Source organism: Protomyctophum parallelum (genome assembly GCF_964188405.1).
Source record: "Protomyctophum parallelum genome assembly, chromosome: 16".
Classification (NCBI taxonomy): Eukaryota; Metazoa; Chordata; class Actinopteri; order Myctophiformes; family Myctophidae; genus Protomyctophum; species Protomyctophum parallelum.
The window spans coordinates 44555282-44582746 of NC_139711.1; the positions used below are offsets into that span (position 1 = coordinate 44555282).

Genomic DNA, 27465 nt, shown 5'->3' on the forward strand with positions numbered 1-27465 from the left:
GGTGGTGAGGTGACCACCGGAGCTGTGATAACGTGGAGCGGTGGTGAGTAAAAACAGAGAGAGAGTGGTTTGCTCTTCACCGCGGCTCAGTGATGTCATGTTGTAGTTCGGTGGTCACCTCACCACCGATAAATCAGACTATGAATAACGCTTCATAACCACGGCTACCCGCGTGTACGTGTAAAAAAATATGTAGAGTTAAACTTTATGGTGCCTAGTAGTACAGTCCTAAACCAGACGGGTTTCTACGCCCTCTTCATGCCCCGGCCCATCAGACAGGCGAACACGGTCATGACCATTTTGGCGTTGACCTCCACGAGGTCCTCTGGCAGAGCGTAGACCCGCGTGCCGATCTTCCTCGCCATGGAAACCGCGTACCTGAAGAAAGACAATAAATACAACAGTTATACTTACTGTACTTAATTTAAAAAAAAAGTTATTTAATCCATTAAATCAGAGCGCCCAGTGATTTATAGCAGCGGAGCACTTTTAGCGACGGACCGGATGTTATCCCGGATGTTATCCCGGATGTGGCTGTAGCAGCTAAATGTAGCCAAAACACTCTAGAGCCGATCGACAACAACGGGAGGTACGATTGATTCTATCACGACTAGTGACGGGCAGTGGTGTGCACAGATAGACACTAGGGGGTGCAAATTTGCTCTTAAAAAAAACAAAACAAAAACGTTTTATTTTTTTTCTTAATTTGTAGTGTGTGGACCATGGTGACAAATCTTGATAAAACACGCTTCTACTATATTATTTAGGTCCCCACAAACTAAAGCTATATGTTTCTATGTCAGTGGTTCTTCGATAAAAAAAAAAGATCTTGTAGATCTGCTATTTTTCAATAGCTATAAAGCACCAAAATGGGTTCCCGCCCCAAAATGCGCTGCACAAGGTGCCCTTTTTTTTCACTTGAGCACCTGCCCCTCTAAATGTCTGTGCACGCCACTGGTGACGGGACCACGTACGGTGGGCCGTCTAAGACATGGTCTTTTCGTAGAATTGGACGGGATTATTTAGATCGCGAGTTATTCACGTTTTAAGATTTTCGTTCTCGTTGGCTAAACATTTTCGATGACGTCCCACTGTTACGCAACATCGACTTTTGCGCAACAGGCTGTGGAGCGATGCGATCCGTTTTGATATCAATAATCGTCGTCTCTATGGATAAAACTTTGTCCTGGGCGATCGGGGTGTTAACAATAAAGAGACAATATGACTTAATGAGGCACATTATGATGTACATTTTTACGGGACTACAAGAAAACCCCTCCTCTCCTCTCCTCTCCTCTCCTCTCCTCTCCTCTCCTCTCCTCTCCTCTCCTCTCCGTCTAGTGAAGGTCATTTACTTTGCGTTGTCCAGTTTGTCCTCTTCTGACAGACTTCCTCTCTTGACCAGGTCAAAGTTCACACTGTCTGGCTGGAGAGCGTCGATGAGTTCCAGAACTGGAATGCTGGTACCAATCTCCTTGTCCTGGGGGAGAAGGTTTCAGTGGATAAATATTAATCTCCTTGTCCTGGGAAGAAGGTTTCAGTGGATACATATAAATCTCCTTGTCCTGGGGGAGAAGGTTTCAGTGGATGAATATGAATCTCCTTGTCCTGGAAGAAGGTTTTTTAAACATCTGAAAATACCCTTTTACATGAATCATGTGTAACCAAACAAACACAAACACAAAGGAAAAATCTAAATTGACAACACTGATGATAGAGCTGTCAAACAAGTCTAGGATGCTATCTATGAAATCTGGAATCTACTCAGGCGCGGAGATATAGGCAAGGCAGTGCCTCAGGCCCTGCAGGGGTGGGAGGGCCCGGCCGGCCGCTCCGATGCGTGGTATTAAATATCTCTCTCTCTCTCTCTCTCAATTCAATTTCAATTCAAAGGGCTTTATTGGCATGAGAAAACATACGTTTACATTGCCAAAGCAGAAAGAACAATACAGCAATACAATCAATACAAAAATTATGTACATTTGAAGGTCAGAATCTTCAATAGATCAAATTCTATGTACCCAGGTCACTCGATGCAGGTATAGTGCAGGAATATACACAATGATTAGTCTTTAGGGTGGTTGTGTTCCATTTGATATCCTTCTCCTATCACAGCAACTCACAAATCTTGCTGCTGTGTTTGCACATTGTTGTACTTCGCCCAGCAGATATGGGATTTTTTTGTCATTGGTCATGTTTTCAAAATCTGTGTGTGTGGTTGTAATCTGTGGGAAGTATGTGTCTCTGATGTCTTGGTACAAAGGACAGATGGTTAGGAAGTGTAGCTCGGTTTCCACTTCATTTAGTGTGCAGTGGGTGCATAGTCTGTCTTCTCTCGGGATACACGTCTGCCTATGGCGGCCTTTCTCGATCGCGAGACTGAGTCTGTACCTAGTTAAGATTTTTCTTTGTTTTGGAACGGTCACGGTGCTCAGGTATTCTGCCACTGTGTATTCTCTGTTTAGGGCCAGATAGCATTCTAGTTTACTCTGCTTTTGTGTTGCTTCTTTCCAATGTGTCAGATAGTTTTCCTTTTGCTGTTTTATAATTTGGTTTAGTCCAATGGGTTTTCTATCTCGTGGCTCTGTTTGTGTTTATGCCCGGAGTTCCAGGGCCAGCTGGCTGAGGGGGCATCTCTCTAGAGTTTCACTGTGTGTGAGTGCCTTGTTATGGAGTGCATCTAGGTCACTTTCTTTTAGGTGGTTGTAGAACTTAAGTGCTCTCTTTTTTATTTTGATTATGAGTGGGTATCGTCCTAATTCTGCCCTGCATGCATTATTTGGTGTTTTTCGCTGGGTACGGAGAATGGATTTGCAGAATTCTGTGTGTAGGGTCTCGGTTTGGTGTTTATCCCATTTTTCAAGGTCATGGTTTGCTAATGGTCCCCAGATCTCGCAACCATAGAGGGAAATTGGTTCTATCACGGAGTCCAGTATTTTAAGCCAGGTTTTAATTGGGATGTCTATTTTGATGTTTCTTTTGATGGCATAGAATGCCCTTCTTGCCTTGTCTCTCAGGTCCTTTACAGCTTGGTTGTAGTTCCCTGTGCTGCTGATGTTTAGGCCAAGGTAGGTATAGTTTTTTGTTTGTTCTAGTGGGATTGTATTTAGGAAAAATTGGTGGTTTTGGCGGCTGGGCCTTTTTTGAAATATCATGATTTTAGTCTTGGTTAGGTTCACTGTCAGGGCCCATGTCTGGGAGAATTTGTGTAGGAGATCGAGTTGCTGCTGTAGTCCTTCCTTGGTTGGGGACAGCAGCAGCAGGTCATCTGCGTAAAGTAAGCATTGCTGCCTGCCTGCGCCGTGAAGAGAGAGAGAGAGAGAGAGAGAGAGAGAGAGAGAGAGAGAGCCCTAACTGGGCCCTAACTGATCAGGCACTAGGCCCGGCCCGGCCAGACTAATTAGCATAGATTTTAGGCCCGACCCGGCCCTAAAATGTCGGGTCGGGCCTGGTCGAGTGGCCACCGAGTGGCGCGCTACGAGCTTGTAGGTCTGCTATTTTTTGAAAAATCAAAGAACGACTGACATTTTTAGAATCTGATCTCAGGTCAGAATGGGTTAATCAGACCAGTGTGTGTCCAGTGGAAACCTCGTATGAATCTGATCTCAGGTCAGAATGGGTAATATCTAACCTTGAAGTTGTGGATGGAGGAGGTCTTGCCAGCCTCCGCCAGGGTCTTGTTGACCCAGTTAATTATCAGCTCATCTCCTGCTGCCTCGCCATCGCCCAGGTTCTCCAGGAGGTACAGAGTGTACCTGCGCACACACACACACACACACACACACACACACACACACACACACACACACACACACACACACACACACACACACACACACACACACACACACACACACACACACACACACACACACACACACACACCGAAAAACAATGATAAAAGATTCAGGGTCGCCGACCCCCATCTGACAATATGTTGTTCCAGGGACCTCCACACGGTAAATCTGTCATTTCTCAACCGTTTCGGACGCGGGGTAGCTCGCTGGATGTTTTCCTATACTGTTCAGGCACCCTGCCAGCGAGTGATATTGTGTGTTTCCTTTGTCTTTTTCACCTCCCCAACAACAACGCCGCCGTAGTGTTTGAGGGCCAGTACTGCATGCAGCAGATGTGTGTGAGGCAGAGTGTGTGTGTGGGTGTGATTAATTCATGGGACATTATATTTCATGACCCTCCTGACTGAGCAGGTGGGCAGCGACTCAGACCTCCTCAACACAACAACACCCACAGTCAGTTCACAGCACTTGAAACCCACCGTTTCAAGCGCGTGTGTTTGCGCGTGCGTGCGGTGCGTGTGTTACCTCCTCATGAGTTGCCACACCAGAGCGAGGGTCAGCGTCTCGTTGCCGTCATTGATGTCGGTTCCTTGGATCCCAATCAATGAGAATCCAACCGACTGCCCCACTTCCACCGCATAGTTACAATTCTCTATCTGTGCATGCGCACACACACACACACACACACACACACACACACTTTAGCTCATTGGCCTCCATCTAGTGGTTGTTCAAAGGCATGGTAAGGCTTCATCGGGTCGGTCGGGTGGAGGTACATACGAAAAAAGGCGTCAAAAAAGGCGCAATTGGCACCGGGTAATACCGAACCTGACCCCTCGTAACAAATAGCTGTACCCGTGTTCATTATTTAGCCACAAGCTCCTGTTAATATACTTCATCATTAAATGGATTAAAGAAAAACACAAACTCCCACAACTGAATACTTTTGTATGAAAACTGTATGAGAACGGGAACCCATTTTGGTGTTAGCATCATGTTGTGCTTTAGATATTTAGAAATAGCAGATCTACAAGCTCATATCGCGCCACCGGGTGGCGCGATACGAGCTTGTAGGTCTGCTATTTCTGAAAAATCGAAGAACGACTGACATAGAAACATAGCTTTTTCAGAAAACTGTCAGGATGTAGAAGACATTTATAGGGGTTAATGTGTGATTTGTGAAACAGTGTGAAGGGGGCTCTTATCATCATCATCCACATATGTTAGTACGGGACGTCCTCGTATATTTGACAAACAGTATTCAGAACACCAAACCGTATTCTGAATACCGTTTGTCAGATACAAAATTAGAATTAAAATGGCCATAAAATACACGGACCCGCCATCTTACCTTTTTCATCTTACCTCCTCCTCGGCTGGAGTACGGAGGACGGTTGACCCTGTGTTCCCAGTCCACCGGAACGCCGCTCATCTCAAACAGCTTGAGGATCACCAACGCATCCATCAGGTCACTGTGGGCACATACACACAGGCATGCACACGCACGCACACACACACACACGTTTGTGTTAATGCCGTTGACTGAAACTACGATGAACGTTATTCGTCAACTGCCTGATCCTATTGAGTAACATTTGAAGACGTCTGTGTTTGGAGGACGAGGGAAAGAAAGAAAGAAAGAAAGAAAGAAAGAAAGAAAGAAAGGAAGAAAGAAAGAAAGGAGGGACAAAGCATGGCACAAAACATGGCACAAAGCATGTACAGATGGTGGTCTGCGGACAAATGCATTCATCGTTTTTGGCGTTGATGGGTGAATGAAAAATAGCCAATAGTGTAAAAACAATACTGTACTTACCCATAGATGTGGTTACTGTACTGACCCATAGATTTGGTTACTGTACTAACCCATATATGTGGTTACTGTACTAACCCATAGATGTGGTTGACATAAGGTTGGACGCCTAGAGAATTCATCCAGTTGCGGAACGTTCGCTCCTCTCTCGTCTCACCTGAGAGAGAGAGAGAGAGAGAGAGAGAGAGAGAGAGAGAGAGAGAGAGAGCAACCAAGTTATTAATCGACAGAAACAAAAGAAATACGAAAACGATTGGATCGAAACAACCTAATCTAAGTAAACTTGTCTTCTTATGATCATTTTTTTTTCCATATGAATGCTTTGGCAACATAAGAATGCTTGTCATGCCAATAAAGCACAATGTCATTGAATTTAAACAATTGAGAGACAGATACAGTAGTTGGGGAATTGTCTGATGTGTAATACCAACACTGCTCACTAGATGGGGGTAGAACCATGGTGATTCAATGCAGCACAGAGTTATGTACATGTGTGCTTATATGTGCATACAGTGTGTGTGTGTGTGTGTGTGTGTGTGTGTGTGTGTGTGTGTGTGTGTGTGTGTGTGTGTGTGTGTGTGTGTGTGTGTGTGTGTGTGTGTGTGTGTGTGTGTGTGACGTGTGTGTGTGTGTGTGTGTGTGTGTGTGTGTGTGTGTGTGTGTGTGTGTGTGTGTGTGTGTGTGTGTGTGTGTGTGTGTGTGTGTGTGTGTGTGTGTGTGTGTGTGTGTGTGTGTGTGTGTGCGCCCTATATAGCCCTATTTGAATTACATGGAGACTTTGTCCTGTATCAGAATTGTTATAGCTATCTCAGTCTGGATAGATTGCTTCCGGAAACAATTTTCTCTGTATAGTAGATTAGTCTCTTCTTGTTTAGTTTAGTTTAGCTTAGTTTAGTTTTTTGTTTGTTTTCCACGTTTTTTGTATAATATTATTGTTGTTATTATGCTTTAACTGTGTTGTCTTCTATGTACGGTATGTGGGTTTGTATGTGGGGAGGGGGGAGGGCTGTGGACGAGTGTTCTGTGTATTTTGTGAAAAATTGAAAATAAAAACAAAATATTCAACAAAAAGAAGTGTGTGTGTGTGTGTGTGTATACTGTGTGCGCGCGCGTGCATGTGCGTGCGTTTCGTTGCGTGCGTTGCGTTGCGTGCGATCCTCTCCTCCGTACTTGCTAGATGGAAGTCCTGGTTCTCGGGTTTCTCCAGGGCAGGGAACTTGTTGAACAGGTTGGCCACGAAGGCCAGGTTGAGTTTGGGGTTCCCGCTCACCACGTCGCCCGGGGTCACAAACTGTCTGCAGCCCAGACGGTCCGCCTGCAGCAGCATGCACTCTGCCCTGCGGAGGTCCTGCCTCTCCTGGGGAGGGGGGGGGGGGGGGGGGGGGACAGGTTGCAGAGGACCGTTAAAACAGCAGCTAAAATCATCGGCAGCACAGAATGACCCAGTCTCCACAACATCTACACCACATCTACAAAACGCTACCAGAGCATCAAATCTCGCACCACCCGTCTCAGTAACAGTTTCTATACCCCCAGGCAGTCAGGCTGCTGAACAGCTGACCTTGAACTGTATTGCACTGTTTTGTCACTTCACTTACTTGCACTTCTTTTTCTTGCACTATAGATGTTTGTTTATGTCCTGTGTATGTAAGATGTAATTAATGAATTCATTCGTGGGACAGAATGGAAGCTGAACTTCCCGTTTCCCGTTGGCCTGTTTTAAGCGTTGTTACCTCATCCTGGCACTGAATGACAGGATACGCACGCACACACACACACACACACACACACACAGCTAGCTGTGTGTGTGTGTGTGTGTGTGTGTGTGTGTGTGTGTGTGTGTGTGTGTGTGTGTGCGCGTGTGTGTGCGTGCGTGCGTGTGTGTGTGTGTGTGCGTGCGTGTGTGTGTGTGCGTGTGCGTGCGTGTGTGTGTGTGTGTGTGGCCTATATAACCGAACAGTTTCACTCAACAGAAGTGCTGATTTTATCTCGAGAGCCAAAAGAGAAATTTGACGTCTGCCCAAACCGACAAACACTACATTTCTAGGGAGTTAGCAGCTCTACCCGATCACAACACGCCCCCGCTAAGACACGCTGGGAGCTTGTAGATCGACTAATTTCACTATTATTGATTCATTTTTTGAGACAGAAAATGTGTGATTTCTTTTAACTAGGATATCATACATTTCAATATACATCAATGCATTGATATATATATATATAACCCCCCCCCCCCCCCCCACCACCACCACCACCTCTCTCTCTCATTAGCAGGCAACATTGCAGCACTAGCCCTCTCTCTGTTTCTGGCGCCCCCTACTGGTACCCTATAGTCATATACTGGTGCTCATGACCACATGGGTACATGACCACATACATACATACATACATACATACATACATACATACATACATACATACATACATGCATAGGTGTACACGGACATTGCTGGTTGTAGGAGTGGTTGCACCACTCAAAATTTGTATTGTATGGACAATTTGAGCATTTTTTTGAGCAGTGTGTACTCCCAATATTCAAGTACAACTTTGGCCTATGAGTATCTATAGACCTGTATACTTTGACTCAAGTGTTGGAGTACTTTGTGCAGCGCTGAACAACATGACACTCATTGAACACAAGGCTTAATAATGTTCCCAGTGGAACCTTTGAACGATGCACACCGTTTCTGTTAATGCACCCGTCTGTCCGTAGTGCGCTCAGGGATATTTTTAGAGTTAAGTGCTCAACAAAATGTCCCGCACTGTAAATGTGGGTTACATAAAAATCATTCTACAAGGACGCCTGAGAGCATATTTATGACCTAATCGATACACGGGCACCGAGTTTGTGTTGTATTTCAAGGCACAGCGGGATGCATAAAATGCTACTTCACGTCGTCTTGCGTTTCCTGACTCAACCACAGCTGTCGTATATGTGCATTAGTGAGAACCAATTATAGGAATGAGGTTAAAATGTTTCATGACATTCATTTTCTTTTTTTTTTCTTTTAAGTTTTGTTTAGGTCAAAAATACGGGGAAGCAGCTTTTTGCTTCTACGGGCCGACGGCATGGAACAAACTCCCACTGTACCTTCGACAGGCAGGCTTTTCTTTTCATTCTTTCTCCATTGCTCTGTAAAGCACTTTGAGCTGCATTTCATGTCATGAAAGGTGCAAATACAAATAAAGTTGTATTATTATTATTAATCAGATCACTTGTTTGAGCCAGAAAACCCCAGACCACAGAAAATCTACTGAATGTTAACAGTTCAGGGTTTTTGGGTGCTCTATCTAGGGGCGACTATCTAGGGGCGACTGGAGGTAGAGCAGGTCGTCCAATGATCCATGGGTCGGTGGTTCGAATCCCCGCTCCTCCTCCTGTCTACATGTCGAAGTGTCCTTGAGCAAGACACTGAACCCCACATTGCTCCCGATGTGCTAGTTGGTACCTTTCATGGCTTCCGCCGCAATTGGTGTGTGAATGTGTGTGTGAATGGGTGAATGTATAATTCACAATCTATGTAAAGCGCCTTGGATAAAGGCACTATATAAATGCACCATTTACTATCAGAGAACCAGTAAAAACCAGAATGATGGACCAGCCCACTTTACTTACGTTCAGACCGGACATGTCGATTTGGATCCGGGCGACGCCCTCTTTGCTGCCGTCAGGAGCGATCTGCTGGAGGAGGTGGAAGTACGCCCTGGAATCCTGCACACGCACACGCAGTCACGCACACGCACACGCAGTCACACACACGCAGTCACGCACACGCAAGCACACACACAAGCACACACGCAGTCACGCACACGCAAGCACACACACACACACACACGCAGTCACGCACAAGCACACGCAGTCACGCACACGCAAGCACACACACAAGCACACACGCAGTCACGCACACGCAAGCACACACACACACACACACGCAGTCACGCACACGCAAGCACACACACAAGCACACGCAGTCACGCACACGCAGTCACGCACATGCACACGCAGTCACGCACACGCAGTCACGCACACGCACACACACAAGCACACGCACACACAGGAAATGCAAGCACATGTTACTTCCCACTTCAAATTGTAGATATCGTTGCTGTCAGACAGAAACCTCAAATCTGCATATATTTTTTAATTTTTTGTAGGGTTTTTTCCCCCCCGTAAATTAACGCCCTATTTCAGTGGTTCCCAAAGTGGGGTCCGGGGACCCCCAGGGGTCCTTGAGGGAGTTCAAGGGGGTCCCCAGCTATAGATGATAGTTTGGAACAAAATTATGGATCCTTATGGGTCTGTAACTGATATAAATTGGGGGTCCCAGAGATAGAAATGCCATTAAATGTAGACTTTAATATGCATGTCAAACTGGGGGGTCCTTGAAATTAAAGGAGAATTCCATACTAAAAGGCTTTCTTACCTTTCTTTGTAGTTGCTACGTCCCCACCAAAGAGGTCCAGGTGTTATTTTGTGCAAAAGCTCCTTATTGGCTATTTCCCCTACCATAAGCCCTAAATTAATTGCATTGAATTGAATGGGAATTGAATGGGGATATGGGGTGTTGTGCTAATTTGCTTATTTCCATCGCTCAAAATTATAATTTCTTTGTATATATCCTCTCTTCATAATGTAAATAATATCCCAAGCGGCACACTTTACTACTTATTTAGATGGAAATAAGCGAATTAGCACAACACCCCATAGCCCCATTCAATTCCCATTCAATTCAATGCAATTCATTGAGGGCTTATGGTAGGGGAAATAGCCAATAAGGAGTTTTTGCACAAAAAAACACCTGGACCTCTTTGGTGAGGATGTAACAACTACAAAGAAAGGTAAGAAAGGTAAAAAAGTTTTCTAGCATGGAATTCTCCTTTAAACGGGTTGAGAATCACTGCTAGAGATGCCGTAACACTCTTCTCTTATGGGGGTCCCTGGCATATATTTTTCAAATGGGGGTCCGTGGGCTAATTCGTGTCGATTTGGGGGTCCTCGACATGAAAAAGTTTGGGAACCACTGCCCTGATTGATCACACAAAAGCATCACACAAAAGCGTCAAAAGGAGCAGATCCACAATCTCCAAATGTGCCGCCAAGCGACATGCTTTAGGCTTGTAGATCTGCTACTTTTTGGCTATATTTTAATTTGACAGATTAGATGTTGGACATAACGAGGTTTCCACCTGGCAGACAGAGAGGATATGTTGAAGAACAGAACAGCTGCCTAAAACAACATCAGATTTTCTTTTCGGTTTCTTTCCTAACAGAATGTTTTCTGAAAAGTCAATGAGAAGTCAAATGGTAAATAAAGACTGGCATTCGGACAGACAGATAGAGATAGATAGATTATGTTGACAGAATGCAGAGAACTTTCACACAAGAACGGCGTTCATAGAAAACGTCAAAACGCAAAAAAGGTGAAAACACCTTCCAGAGTGGAAATCTTCCAAAACGCCGTCTCCTCCCGTCTCCATGTGAACGGGACAATCGGTGAATCCGCAAAACGTGTGACATATCGTGGCTCACGTCGGATCACATCGCATAAATGTTTATTACATCGGTGCCGAGCCATAGGCGATATTTGCAGTTCCTAGGAGGAGCAAGCGCTTCCTCGCCCTCACTCATCCGACAAATACAAATGAAGCGAGCCTCTGCAATGGTAAATGTAAACCATATATGTAAACCAAGCCCCCAGTAAGGATATCCAACGTTGACGCTGCCACTACCTACTGGCGAAATGTGGAATTGCAGCACTTTCATGGAGGTGGACGGACGTTCATGACGTCATGTGCGTTAGCCCGGATGGGCTATATGCTATAGGCTAAACTTCCCGCTCATTCGAGCCATTGAGTTATAATTGTACTTCCGGCAGTCTTTCGGGTGCTTCAAAACGCCACTGAGCAACTTCTATTGAAATTAATAGCTAACGCTCCGGTTCGGTCTCTATCCTTTTATTACTCCATGGTGTAAACAAAGAGCCTTGCGATAGGAAGTAGGACGGAAGTGGTTCCAGTATACGGCATGCGTGCCTGCTCTATCTGACAGTGCGTCACAACGCCACCTAGCGACCTGGCATGCACACTACAGCATCCCCCCCCCCCCCTCCCGTTACAGCGTCGTCGTGTAAAATCTGAATAAAAACATGAGAATGCAACAACGGGTTGTTTTCTCTGGAGCTCTGTTCGTTCTCGTGTGAAAGTGAGACTGAAAAAGAAAAAGAAGATTGAAAGAGATGAGATACCTTCACCGAGTTGGAGAAGTCACCTATCTGAGGCAGGATGGAAGAGAAACACAGTGAGAAGTCATAAACCAGAGAGACAGAAAAGGATAATAATGGAAATTCTACATGAAAGGACAGACAAGGACGGACAGACACACAGTCAGTCGCACGTGGTTATTACGTCAACAACAGCATGCACAGTGTTAAATGATTAGTTCAGGTGTGGGGAACTTTGATGATTCAGAGGGCCAAACCCATTCTGGTCAGGAACCCCTTTTGGTGTTTAAAGCATTGTGTTATGCTTTAGCTATTGAAAAATAGCAGATCTACAAGCTCATAGTGCGGCACAGAGTGCCGCGCTACGAGCTTGTAGGTCTGCTATTTTTGAAAAATCGTGAAAATGTGCCGCAAATCTTTGAATATATATTCTTTCAGAGCGAACGTTTTTAACTCAAATCTTTGCTTCTGTGGGGGTCCCTGGAACAACATATTTCCAGATGGGGGTCGGTGGCCAGATACAGATGATTCTGGGGGTCCTTGACATGAAAATGTTTGAGAACCACTGTTCAGAAAACTGTTAGGATTTAGAAGCCTTTTTTTCAGTCAACAGCATGCACAGTGTTAATGATTAGTTCAGGGGTGGGAAACTGTGGTGATTCAGAGGCCCACGTTGCATAATATAGGCTACTGTTGGGCAGAAATCTCTTATCTCCCTAATTTAACTTTTTTTTGTAATGAATGCCTTACTTTGTCATATTATGACACAAGTAGCAAACATAGGTGATCTACAAGCTCAAAACGTGGTCAGATTGTGGCACGTTTTGAGCTTGTAGATCTGCTTTTTTTGCTATTCTTTTAACCCATTCTGACCTGAGATCAGATTCATACGAGGTTTCCACTGGACACACACTGGTCTGATTAACCCATTCTGACCTGAGATCAGATTCTAGAAATGTCAGTCGCTCTTCGATTTTTCAAAAATAGCAGACCTACAAGCTCGTAGCGCGCCACTCGGTGGCGCGCTATGAGCTTGTAGATCTGCTATTTTTGCTATTATTTTAATTGGAACCCTCGTTATTTCAAATGCGTTTAGTTTACTTAAGTTAACTTCATGAACTTAAATAAAAATACATTGGGGAAAAAAGAAGCTACTAATATAGACTGAAGTAATTAAACCTGGTCATGTTTGGAATTGCAACAGCTGAAATCAATAATATATCAGCATTCCGATATGAACCTGCGGGCCGCATTAAGCCACAGTTTGCACCAATGCATGGATCAGTTAGTAGCAGGTACTGGGGAGGCCGTTAAGGGGTCAGATGGGTGGGCCGCATGCCTTTTACAAACCGTGAGTTTAACCCATTCTGGGCGGGAAGCCCTTTTGGTGTTTCAAGCCATTATGTTATACTTTAGCTATTGGAAAATAGCAGATCCAGTGCCGCGCTACGAGCTTGTAGATCTGCTATTTTTGAGAGGAAAAAATAGCAGGATATTATTATTAGGATTAATTTGACTGTAAAGACAGGAAGTGGGGAGGAGGCTCCACTTCCGCTTCATGTTTTACTCATGATAAGAGACTGAATGACTGACGGAAGTATTTAGAAAACAGTCTGGCAGTACGAGAGGGTTTTAGAAAACAGTCTGGCAGTACGAGAGGGTTTTAGAAAACAGTCTGGCAGTACGAGAGGGTTTTAGAAAACAGTCTGGCAGTACGAGAGGGTTTTAGAAAACAGTCTGGCAGTACGAGAGGGTTTTAGAAAACAGTCTGGCAGTACGAGAGGGTTTTAGAAAACAGTCTGGCAGTACGAGAGGGTCTTAGAAAACAGTCTGGCAATACCAGAGTAGGGTTTTAGGATCAGGGTAATTATTTAACCTTAACATCAAAGCTCAGGTTGTTGATGGGGGGGATTAGGGTAATTATTTTACCTTAAGATCAGAGCTCAGGTTGTTGATGGGGGGGGATTAGGGTAATTATTTTACCTTGACATCAGAGCTCAGGTTGTTGATGGGGGGATTAGGGTAATTATTTTACCTTAACATCAGAGCTCAGGTTGTTGATGGGGGGGATTAGGGTAATTATTTTACCTTAAGATCAGAGCTCAGGTTGTTGATGGGGGGGATTAGGGTAATTATTTTACCTTAAGACCAGAGCTCAGGTTGTTGATGGGGTGGGGGGGATTAGGGTAATTATTTTACCTTAAGATCAGAGCTCAGGTTGTTGATGGGGTGGGGGGGGATTAGGGTAATTATTTTACCTTAAGATCAAAGCTCAGGTTGTTGATGGGGGGGGGGGGGGATTAGGGTAATTATTTTACCTTAAGATCAGAGCTCAGGTTGTTGATGGGGTGGGGGGGGATTAGGGTAATTATTTTACCTTAAGATCAGAGCTCAGGTTGTTGATGGGGGGGGATTAGGGTAATTATTTTACCTTAAGATCAGAGCTCAGGTTGTTGATGGGGGGGGGATTAGGGTAATTATTTTACCTTAACATCAGAGCTCAGGTTGTTGATGGGGGGGGGATTAGGGTAATTGTTTTACCTTTAGATCAGAGCTCAGGTTGTTGATGGGGGGGATTAGGGTAATTGTTTTACCTTAAGATCAGAGCTCAGGTTGTTGATGGGGGGGGGGGGGAATTAGGGTAATTATTTTACCTTAACATCAGAGCTCAGGTTGTTGATGGGGGGGGATTAGGGTAATTATTTACCTTGACATCAGAGCTCAGGTTGTTGATGGGGGGGGGGGATTAGGGTAACTGTTTTACCTTAAGATCAGAGCTCAGGTTGTTGATGGGGGGGGGGGATTAGGGTAATTATTTTACCTTGACATCAGAGCTCAGGTTGTTGATGGGGGGGGGGTTAGGGTAATTATTTTACCTTAAGATCAGAGCTCAGGTTGTTGATGGGAGGGATTAGGGTAATTATTTTACCTTGACATCAGAGCTCAGGTTGATGATGGGGGGGGGGGGGGATTAGGGTAATTGTTTTACCTTAAGATCAGAGCTCAGGTTGTTGATGGGGGGGGGGGGGGGGATTAGGGTAATTATTTTACCTTAAGATCAGAGCTCAGGTTGTGATGGGGGGGGGGATTAGGGTAATTGTTTTACCTTAAGATCAGAGCTCAGGTTGTGATGGGGGGGGGGGGGGGGAATAGGGTAATTGTTTTACCTTAAGATCAGAGCTCAGGTTGTTGATGGGGGGGGGGGATTAGGGTAATTGTTTTACCTTAAGATCAGAGCTCAGGTTGTTGATGGGGGGGGATTAGGGTAATTGTTTTACCTTAAGATCAGAGCTCAGGTTGTTGATGGGGGGGGATTAGGGTAATTGTTTTACCTTAAGATCAGAGCTCAGGTTGTTGATGGGGGGGGGATTAGGGTAATTGTTTTACCTTTAGATCAGAGCTCAGGTTGTTGATGGGGGGGATTAGGGTAACTGTTTTACCTTAAGATCAGAGCTCAGGTTGTTGATGGGGGGGGATTAGGGTAATTGTTTTACCTTTAGATCAGAGCTCAGGTTGTTGATGGGGGGGGATTAGGGTAATTGTTTTACCTTAAGATCAGAGCTCAGGTTGTTGATGGGGGGGATTAGGGTAATTGTTTTACCTTTAGATCAGAGCTCAGGTTGTTGATGGGGGGGGGGGGGGATTAGGGTAATTGTTTTACCTTAAGATCAGAGCTCAGGTTGTTGATGGGGGGGGGGGATTAGGGTAATTATTTTTACCTTAAGATCAGAGCTCAGGTTGTTGATGGGGGGGGGATTAGGGTAATTATTTTACCTTAACATCAGAGCTCAGGTTGTTGATGGGGGGAGATTATGGTAATTGTTTTACCTTAAGATCAGAGCTCAGGTTGTTGATGGGGGGGATTAGGGTAATTGTTTTACCTTAAGATCAGAGCTCAGGTTGTTGATGGGGGGGGGGGGGGGGTTAGGGTAATTATTTTACCTTAAGATCAGAGCTCAGGTTGTTGATGGGGGGGGGGGGGATTAGGGTAACTGTTTTACCTTAAGATCAGAGCTCAGGTTGTTGATGGGGGGGGGGGGGATTAGGGTAACTGTTTTACCTTAAGATCAGAGCTCAGGTTGTTGATGGGGGGGGGGGGGGATTAGGGTAATTATTTTACCTTAACTTCAGAGCTCAGGTTGTTGATGGGGGGGATTAGGGTAATTGTTTTACCTTAAGATCAGAGCTCAGGTTGTTGATGGGGGGGGGGGGATTAGGGTAATTATTTTACCTTAACTTCAGAGCTCAGGTTGTTGATGGGGGGGATTAGGGTAATTGTTTTACATTAATATCAGAGCTCAGGTTGTTGATGGGGGGGGGGGGGATTAGGGTAATTGTTTTACCTTAAGATCAGAGCTCAGGTTGTTGATGGGGGGGGATTAGGGTAATTGTTTTACCTTAAGATCAGAGCTCAGGTTGTTGATGGGGGGGGGGGGGGATTAGGGTAATTATTTTACCTTAAGATCAGAGCTCAGGTTGTTGATGGGGGGGGGGGGGGGATTAGGGTAATTGTTTTACCTTAAGATCAGAGCTCAGGTTGTTGATGGGGGGGATTAGGGTAATTGTTTTACCTTAAGATCAGAGCTCAGGTTGTTGATGGGGGGGGGGGGATTAGGGTAATTATTTTACCTTAAGATCAGAGCTCAGGTTGTTGATGGGGGGGGATTAGGGTAACTATTTTACCTTAAGATCAGAGCTCAGGTTGTTAATGGGGGGGATTAGGGTAATTATTTTACCTTAAGATCAGAGCTCAGGTTGTTGATGGGGGGGGGGGGGGATTAGGGTAACTATTTTACCTTAAGATCAGAGCTCAGGTTGTTGATGGGGGGGGGGGGGATTAGGGTAATTGTTTTACCTTAAGATCAGAGCTCAGGTTGTTGATGGGGGGGATTAGGGTAATTGTTTTACCTTAAGATCAGAGCTCAGGTTGTTGATGGGGGGGATTAGGGTAATTATTTTACCTTAACATCAGAGCTCAGGTTGTTGATGGGGGGGATTAGGGTAATTATTTTACCTTAAGATCAGAGCTCAGGTTGTTGATGGGGGGGGATTAGGGTAATTGTTTTACCTTAAGATCAGAGCTCAGGTTGTTGATGGGGGGGATTAGGGTAATTATTTTACCTTAAGATCAGAGCTCAGGTTGTTGATGGGGGGGGGGGGGATTAGGGTAATTATTTTACCTTAAGATCAGAGCTCAGGTTGTTGATGGGGGGGGGGGGGATTAGGGTAATTGTTTTACCTTAAGATCAGAGCTCAGGTTGTTGATGGGGGGGGGATTAGGGTAATTGTTTTACCTTAAGATCAGAGCTCAGGTTGTTGATGGGGGGGGATTAGGGTAATTGTTTTACCTTAATATCAGAGCTCAGGTTGTTGATGGGGGGGATTAGGGTAATTATTTTTACCTTAAGATCAGAGCTCAGGTTGTTGATGGGGGGGATTAGGGTAATTATTTTACCTTAAGATCAGAGCTCAGGTTGTTGATGGGGGGGGGGGATTAGGGTAATTGTTTTACCTTAAGATCAGAGCTCAGGTTGTTGATGGGGGGGGGGGATTAGGGTAATTGTTTTACCTTAAGATCAGAGCTCAGGTTGTTGATGGGGGGGATTAGGGTAACTGTTTTACCTTAAGATCAGAGCTCAGGTTGTTGATGGGGGGGGGGGGGATTAGGGTAATTGTTTTACCTTAAGATCAGAGCTCAGGTTGTTGATGGGGGGGGGGGATTAGGGTAATTGTTTTACCTTAAGATCAGAGCTCAGGTTGTTGATGGGGGGGGGGGGGATTAGGGTAATTGTTTTACCTTAAGATCAGAGCTCAGGTTGTTGATGGGGGGGGATTAGGGTAATTGTTTTATCTTAAGATCAGAGCTCAGGTTGTTGATGGGGGGGATTAGGGTAATTATTTTACCTTAACATCAGAGCTCAGGTTGTTGATGGGGGGGATTAGGGTAATTGTTTTACCTTAAGATCAGAGCTCAGGTTGTTGATGGGGGGGGGGGATTAGGGTAATTGTTTTACCTTAAGATCAGAGCTCAGGTTGTTGATGGGGGGGATTAGGGTAATTGTTTTACCTTAAGATCAGAGCTCAGGTTGTTGATGGGGGGGGATTAGGGTAATTGTTTTACCTTAAGATCAGAGCTCAGGTTGTTGATGGGGGGGATTAGGGTAATTATTTTACCTTAACATCAGAGCTCAGGTTGTTGATGGGGGGGATTAGGGTAATTGTTTTACCTTAACATCAGAGCTCAGGTTGTTGATGGGGGGGATTAGGGTAATTATTTTACCTTAACATCAGAGCTCAGGTTGTTGATGGGGGGGGGGGTTAGGGTAATTGTTTTACCTTAAGATCAGAGCTCAGGTTGTTGATGGGGGGCATGCCAGCCTTGCTGAGGTGAAAGTTGGCCCAGCGCAGCAGCAGCTCCTCAGGACTGAGTTTCAGCAACTCCTCCAACTCCTCCCCCTCCCGGAGCAGAGCTGCCAGAACTACACATGCGCACCGCACCGCACACGCACACACACACGCACACGCGCACACACACATACACACACAGGAAGAGGACTATGAGTCTGCCTTAAGTTGTGGGAGGGAGCGACATCAATGTTGTTTTTAATCACGGTGATAGTATTAGGCCCGGCAAAGGCAAGCCAAGTTAATTTGTTTAGCACATTTCAACAACGACAAGGCCAACTCTCACTGTGATTTACATATGACATTAAGCAAATTAAGTGTATATAAAAAAAGGGACATTTGAATGCAAACAAAAAACAAAACAAAAGAAGTAACATTTAAATAAGAGAGTGAAATGACCAGTGCAGGAGAAATAATAAGTAATGCATCAAAGAAGTAAAGAATGAAAGGCATGTATACGTGACAGACGTACAGAAAGGTTTTTTTCTTCGCTTGCGATTGGAAATACTTGAGCACGTAGCAGACCTGCAGGTTTCTGGGAGTCTGTTCCAGACATGCGGAAAGTGTGTTTGTGTGTGTGTGTGTGTGTGTGTGTGTGCGTGCGTGCGTGCGTGCGTGCGTTACCTTCGTTGCGGCTCAGCTCGATGTCGGCGAACAGGCCGATCTTGATGATCTGCCACAGCAGGCCGAGCACCAGGTGAGGATGCCCCTCCTTCAGGTCCTGAGCTCCGATGTTCACCACGTGGCAGCCGATGGCCGACGCCGAGTTCAGCGCCAGGTTGAGATTCTCCTGAACACACACACGCACGCACGCACACACATGCACATGCACACGCACACGCACGCACACACACACACACACACACACACGCACACACACACACACAAGCACACACACACGTGTCACCGATCACAACACATTTGGATTTCGTTTTAGTCTTTTGAACGGAATTTTGTTCTAAATGGTTTTAGTTTTAGTCTAGTTTTAGTCGGCTGAATATCATAAGATTACTGTTGCCCTATATCTCAAAGTCCTGTAACTCCGTCCAGATTATAGGGATGCCACGGATTAAACTATTTTTACATTAATCACGTTGCACCGGTTTCCAGCCAAATGAATGGGCCGGAAAATGGAAATAAAGAGTTTACATATAGTACACAGGTTTCAGTATTTATTTATCGCTATTATTAAGGAGGATCCTCCACATCCGATGGCCAGACACCATCAGTAACAATGAACTCTGGCAGAGAACAAACCAGCTTCCGGCGGAAGAAGAAATGAGGAAACGCAGATGGCGATGGATAGGCCACACCCTACGAAAGCCTGCGAGTACCATCATAAGACAAGCCCTGACATGGAACCCACAGGGCAAGCGGAAAAGGGGTCGCCCTAGAAACACCTGGCGCAGAGACCTGGAGGCAGACATCAAGACCGTGAAGACGACCTGGAACCAGCTGGAGGTAACAGCTCAAGACAGAGATGCCTGGAGATCGCTTGTTGACGGCCTATGCCCCAGAAGGGGCAGAAGGCGTAAGTAAGTAAGTAAGTATTATTAAGGTTATTGTAGTGGTCAATTTGTATTTGGGGTAGGGAAGGGGATCAGGGCAGGAGGGGGGCACGCGACAATGCCAAAGCATTTCCGGGTGTCCCAACCCGTTGCGGACCGCCCCGTGGGCTAGTGAACCAACCACTCGTGGCGACTGTGGCTCAGGAGGTAGAGCAGGTCGTCCAATGATCCGTGGGTCGGCGGTTCGAATCCCGACTCCTCCTGTCTTAATGTCGAAGTGTCCACTTCGACACTGAACCCCAAATTGCTCCTGATGTGCTGGTTGGTACCTTGCATGGTTTCCGCCTCAATCGGTGTATGAATGTGAATGGGTGGGTGAATGTAATGCACAATCTATGTAAAGCGCCTTGGATAAAGGCGCTATATAAATGCACCATTTACCATTTACTCGTTGAGGACCTGGGCTAGTGAACCAACCTGTATGGTGAAAGGCGATAGTTTCTTCTTGTTGATGGTCCTCTCATCGATGGTGTCAGGAACAGACAGGTTGATCATCTTACTGCAAATGAACAATAACAACAACATGGCAACATTATACAGTCATTCAATAATCGTGACGTGAAGAAAAGAAAAAACCTGGGCAAAAATCTGTGAAAAATGTGAGTGTTATTTAAAAAATATATATTCTAAAAACAAACTAGAAAATGGTCCAGTGATAATTAGCATCATCTGCCCATTATTGGAGTATGGGATGTTTTAATTATTATTATTATTATTATTAATATAAACACACCTACCTTCTATGATGTCACAGAGCATCATTAAGCTACCCAAAGACCCACCCACCTCAGACATCAGCAACATTATGATGTCACTGAGCATCATACCCAAGGACCCGCCCACCTCTGACATCAGCAACATTATGATGTCACCGAGCATCATTAAGCTACCCAAAGACCCACCCACCTCAGACATCAGCAACATTATGAAAATCACATCAACATAATTGTCCGGTTGAAAATCACCCTGTTTAATGTTCTAGGGTTAACCCATTCTGACCTGAGATCAGATTCATACGAGGTTTCCACTGGACAGGGGGGAGTTTCCCCGGCCGGACGTAGCGAGTGGAATGAACACGTTATTCAGACCAGTTTTTAATGTGGTTAAACTTGAAAGTGACGGGGGGGAAGGGGGGGGGGGATTAACGTGACGGGGTTTGGGTTAGGGGGGGGGGGATCTTTACCAGAGCAGGATACCGTCTCCCACGGCCCGGAACAGAGCGTCGGTGCTGGGGTTGATGGGCAGGATATGTTTGCAGTCTGGGTCTTTCTCCAGAGACGAGTTGATCCAGTTGGCGAAGGCATAGCACTCATCCTCTGCAACGCACAAACACACACACGCACACGCACAGGCGCACGCACACGCACACGCACACACACACACACACACACACACACACACACACACACACACACACAATTAGCTAATGCATCCTCCAATCCACGTCCGTTACTGCAGTGGTGCGTGCTCTTCCCAAAACCCCCCTCACTCCCTCCCCACTGTCTCGCTCTCCTACACTGTCTCCCTCTCAGCTGTCCTACTTTCTGTCTCTCCTACACTGTCTCCCTCTCAGCTGTCCTACTGTCTGTCTCTCCTACACTGTCTCCCTCTCAGCTGTCCTACTGTCTGTCTCTCCTACACTGTCTCCCTCTCAGCTGTCCTACTGTCTGTCTCTCCTACACTGTCTCCCTCTCAGCTGTCCTACTGTCTGTCTCTCCTACACTGTCTCCCTCTCAGCTGTCCTACTGTCTGTCTCTCCTACACTGTCTCCCTCTCAGCTGTCCTACTGTCTGTCTCTCCTGCACTGTCTCCCTCTCAGCTGTCCTACTGTCTGTCTCTCCTACACTGTCTCCATCTCAGCTGTCCTACTGTCTGTCTCTCCTACACTGTCTCCCTCTCAGCTGTCCTTACTGTCTGTCTCTCCTACACTGTCTCCCTCTCAGGTGTCCTACTGTCTGTCTCTCCTACACTGTCTCCCTCTCAGCTGTCCTACTGTCTGTCTCTCCTACACTGTCTCCATCTCAGCTGTCCTACTGTCTATCTCTCCTACACTGTCTCCCTCTCAGCTGTCCTACTGTCTGTCTCTCCTACACTGTCTCCATCTCAGCTGTCCTACTGTCTATCTCTCCTACACTGTCTCCCTCTCAGCTGTCCTACTGTCTGTCTCTCCTACACTGTCTCCCTCTCAGCTGTCCTACTGTCTGTCTCTCCTGCACTGTCTCCCTCTCAGCTGTCCTACTGTCTATCTCTCCTACACTGTCTCCCTCTCAGCTGTCCTTACTGTCTGTCTCTCCTACACTGTCTCCCTCTCAGCTGTCCTACTGTCTGTCTCTCCTGCACTGTCTCCCTCTCAGCTGTCCTACTGTCTATCTCTCCTACACTGTCTCCCTCTCAGCTGTCCTTACTGTCTGTCTCTCCTATGCTGTCTCCCTCTCAGCTGTCTGTCTCTCCTACACTGTCTCCCTCTCAGGTTCATTTGAACACTTTACAGATCCATTTGTAACCCGTAAGGGTTCATTTGGTTCCATTTGAACACTTTACAGACCTCTGAGTTTTAATTTGGATCACCAGTGGTGAGAACCAGTACTGTGACACATTCAAACAAGTGTGGCTGTTTTTGTATTCCTACCATAGACTGTAAAAAATATGGACAAAGCGTTCCCCGGGTCTGACATGAACGTAAAATGAAGCCTGTCAGTCCTTGAATTGTAAGTCGCCATCTTTCTAGATCCGTTTGGGCCCAGCTGGCCCATTGGCTGGCCCAGACAACGAGGCGGGACTTCCCCCCTTCTTCTTAGTTGGTTTTTATTTTGACTCGAGTGGGTGGGGAATCCCGATCATAGACTGTAACGGTAGCCACGCCCCTCAGAACATGCGCGACTTTATGGTCATGTTTTTTATAAATGGGACCATAATTTTCCAAAAAGAATATTATGACATTAGAAATGAGACTTTAAACTAGTGACTGGAAGCAAAAAGTATTCATGACCATGTTTATTAAGGTAATACAGTCTAGGTGAAGTTGGGCCCAAATACATGGACTTCTATGGGGCTATGGGTTTTTTTGGGCCCAATGACAGACAGCGCCACAACAGGCCATTATATGAACTTTCAGGAAATCCCGATTTCCTTCGTGGCTTCACAAAATATCTGTCTGACTGCCCCCCTGGTTAAATATCTGTCTGACTGCCCCCCTGGTTAAATATCTGTCTGACTGCCCCCCTGGTTAAATATCTGTCTGACTGCCCCCCTGGTTAAATATCTGTCTGACTGCCCCCCTGGTTAAATATCTGTCTGACTGCCCCCCCTGGTTAAATATCTGTCTGACTGCCCCCCTGGTTAAATATCTGTCTGACTGCCCCCCCTGGTTAAATATCTGTCTGACTGCCCCCCTGGTTAAATATCTGTCTGACTGCCCCCCTGGTTAAATATCTGTCTGACTGCCCCCCTGGTTAAATATCTGTCTGACTGCCCCCCTGGTTAAATATCTGTCTGACTGCCCCCCTGGTTAAATATCTGTCTGACTGCCCCCCTGGTTAAATATCTGTCTGACTGACCCCCTGGTTAAATATCTGTCTGACTGCCCCCCCTGGTTAAATATCTGTCTGACTGCCCCCCTGGTTAAATATCTGTCTGACTGCCCCCCCTGGTTAAATATCTGTCTGACTGCCCCCCTGGTTAAATATCTGTCTGACTGCCCCCCTGGTTAAATATCTGTCTGACTGCCCCCCTGGTTAAATATCTGTCTGACTGCCCCCCTGGTTAAATATCTGTCTGACTGCCCCCCTGGTTAAATATCTGTCTGACTGCCCCCCCTGGTTAAATATCTGTCTGACTGCCCCCCTGGTTAAATATCTGTCTGACTGCCCCCCTGGTTAAATATCTGTCTGACTGCCCCCCTGGTTAAATATCTGTCTGACTGCCCCCCTGGTTAAATATCTGTCTGACTGCCCCCCTGGTTAAATATCTGTCTGACTGCCCCCCTGGTTAAATATCTGTCTGACTGCCCCCCTGGTTAAATATCTGTCTGACTGACCCCCTGGTTAAATATCTGTCTGACTGCCCCCCCTGGTTAAATATCTGTCTGACTGCCCCCCTGGTTAAATATCTGTCTGACTGCCCCCCCTGGTTAAATATCTGTCTGACTGCCCCCCTGGTTAAATATCTGTCTGACTGCCCCCCTGGTTAAATATCTGTCTGACTGCCCCCCTGGTTAAATATCTGTCTGACTGCCCCCCTGGTTAAATATCTGTCTGACTGCCCCCCTGGTTAAATATCTGTCTGACTGCCCCCCCTGGTTAAATATCTGTCTGACTGCCCCCCTGGTTAAATATCTGTCTGACTGCCCCCCTGGTTAAATATCTGTCTGACTGCCCCCCTGGTTAAATATCTGTCTGACTGCCCCCCCCTGATTAAATATCTGTCTGACTGCCCCCCTGGTTCCTACTAACCGGAGCAGGAATGCTGAGTTCCTTCACTAGAGATCTCACTGGTGCCGCCGAAGGCCAGGAGGCCTTCCTTCTTGTTGATGGCCTTCCTGAAACCCTGAGCCACATGGTCGTTCTTCAAGTCCTGGCAGATCTGGGGGGGGGGGACGTGCACACACACACACACACACACACACACACACGCACACACACACGCACACACACACACACACGCAAGCAGACACACAAGAGTTATACTGCCGCGTTAGTGTCCATTTTGGACCCCAGGTCAGAGGTCACTCACCTCCCTTACAGACAGCTTTGAACATGAGAAGGACCATCTATTATATATTGCACTTTAGCCCGTTAAAATTATGGCTTTCTATCCAAATTCAGAAGATTGGTAGGAAGGGAAAACAAAACAGCATTACTCTGCTTTCTACATCTGATCGTTACCAAGTGGGTTGTGAGATTAGTTAGATTAGAGTGAGTGAGTGAGTGAGTGAGTGAGTGAGTGAGTGAGTGAGTCATCTGAAAGGTTTTAATTTTAATACAATTTTACTTAAATAAATATAAATACAAAACAAACATTGAACTATAAAGACAAAAATTAAACCTGTGTATAGGAGGGGCTATAGCGACCCTCAGAAATGATAATAATTTTCTAAGGCGAACTCAACACTGATTTTTAGTTAATTAGTTAGTTGATTGGTTAGTGAGTTAGTGACTTAGTGTTACCTACAGAGGTGAACTCCACAAAGTTGATCTGGTTGTCTTGGTCACGGTCCAGTTTTTGGACCAGTTCTCTGATCTTGTAGCCGGGCATGGTGATGTTGACCTCCTTGAACAGGACGTTGAGTTCCCAGTCACTGATGAAGCCATTACTGTTTGTATCTGTTAAATGTAGAAACAGCAGATGAAATCATTACTGTTTGTATCTGTTAAATGTAGAAACAGCAGATGAAACCATTGCTGTTTGTATCTGTTAAATGTAGAAACAGCAGATGAAACCATTACTGTTTGTATCTGTGAAATGTAGAAACAACAGATGAAACCATTACTGTTTGTATCTGTTAAATGTAGAAACAGCAGATTAAACCATTACTGTTTGTATCTGTTAAATGTATAAACAGCAGATGAAACCATTACTGTTTGTATCTGTTAAATGTAGAAACAGCAGATGAAACCATTACTGTTTGTATCTGTTAAATGTAGAAACGGCAGATGAAACCATTACTGTTTGTATCTGTTAAATGTAGAAACAGCAGATGAAACCATTACTGTCTGTATCTGTTAAATGTAGAAACAGCAGATGAAGCCATTACTGTTTGTATCTGTTAAATGTAGAAACAACAGATTAAACCATTACTGTTTGTATCTGTTAAATGTAGAAACAGCAGATGAAACCATTACTGTTTGCATCTGTTAAATGTAGAAACAGCAGATGAAACCATTACTGTTTGTATCTGTTAAATGTAGAAACAGCAGATGAAACCATTACTGTTTGTATCTGTTAAATGTAGAAACAGCAGATGAAACCATTACTGTTTGTATCTGTTAAATGTAGAAACAGCAGATGAAACCATTACTGTTTGTATCTGTTAAATGTAGAAACAGCAGATGAAACCATTACTGTTTGTATCTGTTAAATGTAGAAACAACAGATGAAACCATTACTGTTTGTATCTGTGAAATGTAGAAACAGCAGATGAAACCATTACTGTTTGTATCTGTTAAATGTAGAAACAACAGATGAAGCCATTACTGTCTGTATCTGTGAAATGTAGAAACAGCAGATGAAGCCATTACTGTTTGTATCTGTTAAATGTAGAAACCATTACTGTTTGTATCTGTTAAATGTAGAAACAACAGATGAAACCATTACTGTCTGTATCTGTGAAATGTAGAAACAGCAGATGAAACCATTACTGCTTGTATCTGTTAAATGTAGAAACAGCAGATGAAACCATTACTGCTTGTATCTGTTAAATGTAGAAACAGCAGATGAAACCATTACTGTTTGTATCTGTTAAATGTAGAAACAGCAGATGTAACCATTACTGTTTGTATCTGTTAAATGTAGAAACAACAGATGAAACCATTACTGTTTGTATCTGTTAAATGTAGAAACAGCAGATGTAACCATTACTGTTTGTATCTGTTAAATGTAGAAACAGCAGATGTAACCATTACTGTTTGTATCTGTTAAATGTAGAAACAGCAGATGCAACCATTACTGTTTGTATCTGTTAAATGTAGAAACAGCAGATGAAACCATTACTGTTTGTATCTGTGAAATATATATGCTGTGGTCCTTGAAGTGGTCCTTTAAGCACAGAGTACATGAGTAAATGTACTTATTACTTAGTGACACCAGTGATGATGTCATAGTGACACCAGTGATGATGTCATCCTCATACAAGCAGAAAGCTGCTGTAATCTGAGCAGGAGAAACCCGCCACACCCGAGTCCTAGTATCCAATGGCTCACACATCCATTCTGTTCTGCTTTTAGAGGTCCTGTCTGTAGTCTGAACTGTCTCACTACAGACTCTCACACATCCATTCTATTCTCCTTTCTCGCCTTTACTGCTGGGGAAAAACGTGCGTGCGTGAGTGCATGTGCAGTGGGCACTGGGCAGTATGTGTGCGTGTGAAGCAGCAGCTGACAGACAGATGTTCTTGCTGAGATTTGAAGATATATGGAACCTTTGATCTACTTACACATGCACACACATACACACGCGCAGATCACAATCATTTCTGTACACAGTAACAGTTATTAACGTACACACACACACGCACACACACACACACACACACACACACACACACACACACACACACACACACACACACACACACACACACACACACACACACACACACACACACACACACACACACACACACACACACACACACACACACACACACACACACACACACCTTGGAGTTGCTTTGGTACAGAAACAATATTGGCTTGCACAGCAGTGACTCAGTATACATGAGCACACACACGCGCACACGCACACGCACACACCTGTACACAGTAACAGTTATTAACGTACACACACACACACACACACACACACACACACACACACACGCACACACATACCACACACACAACTCACCAATCTTCGCGAATGCTTCCCTGAGCTCCTCCATTTCTTCAGGGCTGATCTTGTCTAACTCCGACATGATGACACTGGAGAGAGACGGAGAACACAAA

At 45.2% G+C, this 27465-nt stretch overlaps 2 protein-coding genes across 2 annotated transcripts in view; one reads left to right on the forward strand and one right to left on the reverse strand.

Annotated features, from left to right (window-relative positions):
* Nucleotides 1-27441, reverse strand: LOC310873246 (plastin-3-like). The gene is made up of 15 exons (XM_083785584.1): nt 27368-27441; nt 24974-25125; nt 24256-24385; nt 20988-21120; nt 20222-20303; nt 18861-19026; nt 18168-18310; nt 9227-9322; nt 6781-6967; nt 5689-5767; nt 5149-5269; nt 4323-4453; nt 3632-3755; nt 1356-1480; nt 1-378 (listed from the first exon to the last, which is right to left on the reverse strand). Exons 1-15 carry the CDS (start codon nt 27432-27434, stop codon nt 246-248), a joined length of 1869 nt encoding a protein of 622 aa, XP_083641710.1. The 5' UTR covers nt 27435-27441; the 3' UTR covers nt 1-245.
* LOC310873828 (chemerin-like receptor 1) overlaps nt 1-27465 on the forward strand; it is a gene marked incomplete at both ends in the record, with an annotated part of 592518 nt that overhangs the window by 313987 nt on the left and 251066 nt on the right. The gene's annotated exons all lie outside the window — the stretch shown is intronic.